The 7,764-nt window shown below is 42.1% G+C and overlaps 1 protein-coding gene across 1 annotated transcript in view; it reads right to left on the bottom strand.

Moving 5' to 3' along the window:
* Positions 1-3,413: 3,413 nt before the first annotated feature.
* DYRK3 (dual specificity tyrosine phosphorylation regulated kinase 3) overlaps positions 3,414-7,764 on the bottom strand; it is a 21,687-nt gene continuing 17,336 nt past the window's right edge. The window contains exon 4 of the mRNA XM_019514021.1: positions 3,414-7,670. Coding sequence (XP_019369566.1) covers positions 6,440-7,670 — 1,231 coding nt within the window. The 3' untranslated portion in view covers positions 3,414-6,439. The remainder of the gene's footprint in view (positions 7,671-7,764) is intronic.

Raw genomic sequence — 7,764 nt, 5'->3', positions numbered from 1 at the left:
AGTCGCGTAATTCAAAGCCGCCCTTAAATCAGAGAATACACTTCTCCAGTGTAATGCAGTTGATTCAATTGGTCAAGAATTGGCAGCAAGTGATTTCATGAAGATTAACATCTTCCTTATGAAAACAAAGCCTTTAATCCTGCAGGCCATAGCTACACAGGCCTTTTTATGGGAGCGTGACTTCAACTTCAAACTATTCCACTGTATAAATGGGGAACCTACTGTACACAAATGTAAGCTTCTATAAAAAGCAAAGCTTTCTTGAGTGGCTGTTGCTGGATTTTCCTTCCAGGCTAGGGATAAGAAGGCTTAAAAAAACCAAACAAAACTCCACTGGCTCAAATGGGAAAGTGATGACTTGAGAATGCTATGGCAAAACTCCGAGATGTCCATTTACAGCACCGCTAACGAGAAGAACATTTGTCAGGCCACTTGCATTCAGCATGAGCATATTGAAGTCGTAAAGCTGTCCACCGTATGTTTCCTCTGGCATTTCAAGGACGGCAGACATAGAAACACTGCGAAGGGAAAAAAAACTTTATCAAGTCTGTGGAAAAAAAACAGAGAAAAAAGAAAAGATGTTTTTCAAGTTCAGAATCCAGTCAGTGATGGAGGACATTTTATTCTCCCACAACTTCAATACAGCTGGCTGCTTTCAGTTGTTATTTTTGTAATGCCAGCTCATTTGGTAAAGCCTCAATAACACAAAATATTTCTCCTGCTCATTTGTTCTCCTAGTTGTCTCCTTCCATACACAGACGCATCACACTTGGCACCCTGGTAAGGATCTCTTGTAAAGGCTGAAATTTTTCGAGTGCGTTCTAGTTAGATGCCACCGAGTATAATATTTGGCAGTGCAAGTTAAGTTATACCATCTGGAAAGTATTACTGCACTTTTTTTCCCCTTTAAAAAAAAAAAAAAGAAAGAAAAGTCAAGTATTTCTTTCAGGAACTTGCACAGCCTTTTGCTAAAGAAAATTATGTATTTATTTTTTTTTAAAAATGAACTGAAGTACAATTTTAGGAAATATCTGTTCATTACATTTACATACATAGTTGAAAACTGACTTTTTCCCCCCCCAAAAAATGTTCCTTTACAGAAACGGGTAAGCTCACATGCACCTTAAGCGGTCTCTACAATTTCCATCATATTACACTCATCACAGTATTTACAATATTACAAAGGCTAACCTGTAAATTCTTTAGACATATTGACATTTTTGTGTGAACACTTGCAATGTATAAGAAACCCTGAATTGTAACTGGATTGCACTGAGACAGATGTAGGCTGGTAAAAATAATAAGGCACAGTACTATGAAAAGGGAACAGTTTGTTCTTTTAGCAACACAGACTTACTAATCAACCAGTTAGTTCATTCATAAGGGTTTTATTCGGGAGAAAGGAAGCACACGTCATTTAAAAACAGCCAGAAGAAGGTTGGCTTGTGAGAGTCTGAAGACCCTGGATTTTTGTATGGCATGGTGGGCACCAATATCAAGAGGCTTTATTTAACGTAACACCAGTAGAAGTTTGCACCAGACTAGACAGAGGATCTTCTATGGGAAGTATGCGAGATGCATGAAACTTGCATATTATATAAATTACATGTCCCTGATACCTTACTAAAAAGAGAAAAATGTTAAAAACTTTAAATGGCGCTTGTGGTATCCTTGGAGTATGAGAACTTGGAGCCAACATTCAGAGTTGAAGAGCACGCATAATTCCTCCTGAAATCAGAGTGTGATCGGTACTCAGCACCTCCGAGAGAAAAAACCCTCCAACTTGTCCATCAGAAATGCCTTTTGGTGCAGAATCTGTTTTTAATCTCAGTTGTATAGTGCATAGAAGTACTGAAAATCTTTCCATATCATTTTGGCCCTTTGCTTCCACAACAGCATTAAACTTTGCCGGGCAGAGGATTTATATCGCTCAAATAAATACAGAGCTCTGGGTGCAGAATCAGCCTTTTGCTTGTATTCATGGGATTAGCAAGACATTGCTGCGATCATCATGTATGTGCTTTACAACCAAAGCGCCCAGCACGATTGTTAAAAAGGGAGGGGGATTGTGGTCTGCAGTGGGTGTCTTTAAAAAGGACCCAAGGTTTATTCAGAGGTAGTTTTAAGAGGATCGCTGCTACAAAGCACCTCTTGTGTTGATCTACCATTAAAAAGATACCAGATGGTTTTTAACAGCATCCCAGTCCAAAAGGGTCACTATCACTGTGAATTATACCAGATTTTGACTAACAGTCCCACATAAATTGCCTTAAACACCTTTTAAAAACACCTTCTGTTCAGTTTGATCCGGATTCTTCAATTGCCACAAGACCAGAGATTGTATTCAAACTAAGTAGGAAGGAAAACTAAAAAATACTAATGGACAACAGAACCTGCTGCATATAGAAGGTCGCTGAAATCTTCCCACAGTAATAAGCAATATAAAATGGGAAACACCACTGTCAGCAATTGGTGTTAGTAAGATCGCAGCAGTAAAATAACAGAACCTTAAGTAAATGTACCTCTTGTGTAAATCCTTCTAAAAGTATTATCCTAATCTTTAGTGCAAGAAGGATACTTCACTGTCCCATCACTTTGGACAACAGAGCCACGGGCTTTTCAGATTATATTTGGACCCCGGTGTAAAAAGTAGCAGGTCTCAGATCCGATGCTTCTTTCTTGTCATAGAGCAATTTAAACACAAAAATATTGCTAAACCAAAGTCCTACAACCCACACTTCTTAAAAGAAGATTAAAACCACACAATAAGCAGCGTATGTTGTTATTTACAATACAGAGCTGACGCTGTGTGCAGGAAAATATCGTGAACACTGGAAGGAACTCTTGTTTAAACAAGCTTGGACTTATTCAGTAAAAGGCATTTAGAAGCGTGATTCATTGTTTTACTGTAAACCTTGGCAATTTCTACTTGAATTGTGCTAGAGCAGTGGTCTCCAAACTTTTTTGATCACGCATCCCTATCAGTAAAAAATTTTTGAGCACGCACCCCCAATATATGTATATTTATACAAATAGAAATAGAAGTTCTAGTATTTTCTTCCCACACCCCAATGGATCGTCGTGCGTGCACCCCACTTTGGAGACCACTGTGCTAGAGCATCAGGTGAACGCGATTTAAACAGCAGGAGAACCTCAATAATGCCTGGGAGATTTGCCGGGTCTTGTAGATTTGCAAAGTAAAGAAGATAGAGGACACTGCCATAGCCATAGGAAAAGAAAGAGAGAAAGCGGCTGTGTTCATTTACCCTGACAAATATCAGCATTACTTCTGAACATACTAGTATGCAACGTACCAGTATTGCAGATAGTCATATTTTTGCATGAAGGCAAACAAGCACTAGTGAGGTTCGACTGGTGAAAACGCAATCGCCTCCAGGATGTTGGACATTGTAGTTTTAGCTTCCAAAGACTGCACGTGTGTCATTCCCACATGCCCTCACAAAGGGTTCGGCGTTTAGAGGGCTTGCAGGACCAGGCTTCTAGTTCCCCCTTTCACACCATTATGAATTCAGATGTGCGTCCTGCTTCTGGGCTATCCGGTCAAATTTTGCCAAGAGTATAAACATAAACACGTATTAAATTATACTGAAGTCAATGGGGGTGAATGAGTGCAGGACAGAGCCAAATTTGCCCACTGACTTCTTTTTCAGAACAGAAATTTACCTGTCAATATAGCAGAAATCCTCTAAGATCACCAACATCTCCCTTCCCCTGTCTGCTGTGATCCTGGGATGCAGGCACCACTCTAGCCAAGTACTTAAACACGGTCCTATTTTTATATATATGGGTAGTCCTAGATGAACTGGACTCATGCTAAAGCTAAGCGTATGATCAGGGGACCCTGCCAAATCAGGGTCAAGGTGTTTCTCCCTGCCATTGCTTTGTTTGCCATTTTGCAATGCCAGAAGGTTCACTGTACCAGGAAAAGAGGGGGAAAGAAAAAAAATCATTCGAGTCTCTCTTATTTATCAAGATGCTACATATATATTCAAGATGATCCTAAAGCTGCAGGCATCCTCTAGCATGCCTAAAAATATGCCTGCCTAATGTACCTATAAAAAAAACTTTTGCCTTGCCAACTGTAGAAACTGTTCGTGAGCTCCTAGGAAGCGGAACAGGAACCGACAAGGATCGTAGGCCATGGCTTTTGGGAGCCATTAACTGTATATGGCTAAATGCTGGCCTGTATTGCCTTACCACAGCTAGTAAGCAGGCTGATTGGACACTTGTGTAGAAAGGCGACTCAACAAAACATAAAAAGTATATACTGCAAATACTTAATAGGGCCAAGTTTCTTGGGAAAGTTTGGGATTTAGAAATCAAATAGACATATTTGTTCAACTTGAGCTCTGTCACTTTACCAACCGGTTTCAAGGCGTTTGCCATTGATCAAGATCCGAAGCCCAAGCTGGACAAGCTTTATCCTGGTATTCTGACATGCTTTTAACCTTACGGACCCGGGCCCCTGATCCAACATGCCATTGATGAATGTAAGTAAACACAGGAATAAGAAAGTGCACCGTACATCACCTAACAAGAGCCTTGGATTTAAAATGCTTGGTCAATTTATTTTGCCGGCCACACCAACCACTCCACTGATTGTGTAACTAGGAACTTCCCTGTCCTACCATAAAAAAAAAATTGCTACAGAGAAACTCATTAAATTTAAAATCCTTGGCTCATAAAAAAGCTCTAAATTGTATTTAGAACTGTGTTCAAGCACTTGGAAAGAGATCAGATGTTTTTGTGACTCAGCTCAGACCATGGGGCTACATGGATTAACAGTTTCAGCAAGTTGTGCTGCTGTCTCTACTGATCACAATGCCATTTCATTTCTTGGCAAGGAAGGGGAGAAATGGGGAAGAGAGAAAGACACACAGAAAAACCCTGTGGCCAGGTACAGACATCACACTTTTACCGGAGATTGCAAACAGGTTTATAGTACCCATAAAGGAGCAGAAGGTCAGTACACACAGACTGGTTTTAAAATGGCAGAACCCAATCTAAGGTTTGCCGTCCCCACTGAAGGGCGAATGTGCGCTCTGTTCACCACCGATCTAAACTACGCCGCTCACAGAAAACCATGTAACTTCGACTGATTCCACTTTGGACTTTTTGAATGTCTGTACCTAGCCTTTATGTGTATTTGAAGCACGCAAAACAGCAGTTGAGGCATCACCCTCTCGGAGATACCAGAGAGGTCACAACTTGAAACAAAGTCATTTTTCCCCACGCACTTCCTTGTTTCAAGACACTAATCTGCTTAGATGGTTTAACCTGCATTCGTCGGGTATTTGAGAGATGACATTTAGAAAGGTTTCAGACCATTCCTTCAACTACTAGTCTTATCCCATACACAGCCTCTCACTATAGTCCCGGCCCTTAAAAATTCAACTTGCTTAGCAGAAAAGGAGCATCTGTTATTTTAAGAAGCAGCTCAGTGTAATCCAGTGGAATTCACCCTGCAGGAGAAAAAGGGATTTAAAAGGCCAGGATTGCAGACATTTCTCTAAGGCAGCCTCCAATAGCAAGGGTGCTTGTTCTTAGGATGGGCATTTTCAGTTGGGGAGGGATGGAGAAGGAATCACTGGGCCAAAATACATGCTTGAATTTAAACTCCAAAAAGAGGATTTGAGCAACCTGCGCTTAATGCTGTGGGCCAAATTCTGCTCTTAGGTGCACCCAGACACCCTTCAATGGGAGCAGCATATACATGTCTCTATGTACAACTAATATGTCCCCAAACGCCTGTAGGCTCCTTCAAACATCCCAGCTTAAGATATTTAGGCTCCTATCTCCTTTGATGCCTACTTCCCTTGGGCTCCTTTGAAAAATCCCAGCCACCATGGGTTAAAGGAAAGCAGGACAGAACAATCACATTGTTAAAACATAAATGAGCAGCTTGCTAGTGACCTCCCGACTTCTCAGATTAAAACACTTGCACTCTGGACAGTGGATCTGCAACATCTTCCCTCAAGTTCAAAAATTCATTTGCAAGTTAAAACAGAAAGCAGAGATCCTTCTATCCAAGAGAACAGCAGCATTTTAAACCTAGTTTGCCTGCTGTCAGTGCCAAGCCATCTGCTGACTGAACTGGCCCTGATAAGAAATGCTCTGACTTGTTGTTTTTTGTATGACACTCAAACCAACCTGGCACATCTGTTAAAGCATGTCACTGCGCTGAGCCAAACAGATGTGCTGACCTATCAAGTGATGCCGTATGCACCACACTGCAACTGAAACAGCTTGATAAAACAATTAGCCCTTGAAATGTTTACGTTTCAACTTTTTCTAAACAAGATTTAGTGCTTAGTAAAAAGGAAAGCCATTAAAAACCTCCGCATTTCACCACCTTACAGATTACTAGGAGGAAAACTAACACACAAGGTACAGAACTCTGGAAGTATGTCGTTCTCCATTAACTGACCAGTTTTGGTAGCACAGTGCATAGAGGTATACTGCCATTGGAGTCAGACGTTAAATTGGCCCTCAACTTATTTGCCACGCCAACTACTGGAGGCAACTTGGAACCAATGCCTGGGAAAGAGCTTGTGTAGTTCGATATCCGTTTAGTCGAGGTTTTATCAGTGCTGGGGGGCTTGGGTGTTCGTTTGCAAATCCAAGGATGTCTTAAAGCTTGACTTGGAGTCATGCGTGCAGAAGGATCCCAGCTAAGACATTCTTTTAAGAACTCTATAAAAAAGGGGTCATCACACCCTTTCAGTGCTGTCACCCAGTCTTTGTTGCCTGGAGCACCCCGCATTTTACCCCTGCGTGACCTGCTGCCATTGAGGGTCACTCTTCCGTCCGCATGCGTCGTGACCGTGCAGTAGCGAGGATGACCCTTGGAGTTGATGAAGTTCTTGGCTCGCTTGGATTGATCCAAGAGCTTCTGAGGAGGCATTCCAAGCAGTTCCATCATGCAAGCCAGCTGGTCTCCCTCATCCTCGCCAGGAAAGAGAGGGTATCCAGTCAGCAGCTCCACCAGAATACAGCCAAAACTCCACATATCAATAGGCATCCCATAGCGACTCCCCAGAATGACCTCTGGTGCCCTGTAGAACCGAGACTGAATGTACGTGTAGACTCTTTGGTGCTCAAAGCAGCTGGACCCAAAATCAATCACCTTGATGCCACTCCGCCCTTGCTGTTTCAGGAGGATGTTCTCCGGCTTCAAATCACAGTGTATGATTTTGTTTTTATAGAGCGCGTCCAAACACTGCAGTATCGAGTGGGCGAACTTGCGTACCAGCTGGATGCTGAACCCCTGAAACTTGTTTCTTTTGATCAGTTCGTACAGGTTCATGCTCAGGAGCTCAAAGGTCATGCAGATGTGGTTCCGAAAGGTAAAGCTTTCTAGCATGTGGATAACGTTCATGCTGCCAGTCTTATCCTGCTTCTTGAGATGCTCCAAAATGCGGATTTCTTCCGCAGCTTGACGGTGGAATCGCTTCTCATTGCGAACCATCTTTAAGGCCAAATGCTGGTGGAGTCTGTGATCATAAACTTTAGCCACCTGCCCAAAGCTGCCCTTCCCGATGATTTTAAGGACTTCGTAGCGGTAAGCAAGATGGTCATGAGGCACGTGAATGTAACTACCTTGGTCGTCATCATACCCCCCGTTGTTAGGCCCTCCAATGACCCCTTGCCTCTTTTTTGCATTTGGACCCACAAAGTAAATTTCAGAGAAGTTCAATATTTCTTGCTGCTCATAGGCAGACAACAGATGTTTATACTGTTTCA

Source organism: Gavialis gangeticus, unplaced genomic scaffold, assembly GCF_001723915.1.
Source record: "Gavialis gangeticus isolate Ggan-Ray unplaced genomic scaffold, GavGan_comp1, whole genome shotgun sequence".
NCBI lineage: Eukaryota > Metazoa > Chordata > Crocodylia > Gavialidae > Gavialis > Gavialis gangeticus.
This window is presented reverse-complemented; position numbering and strand designations above follow the sequence as displayed.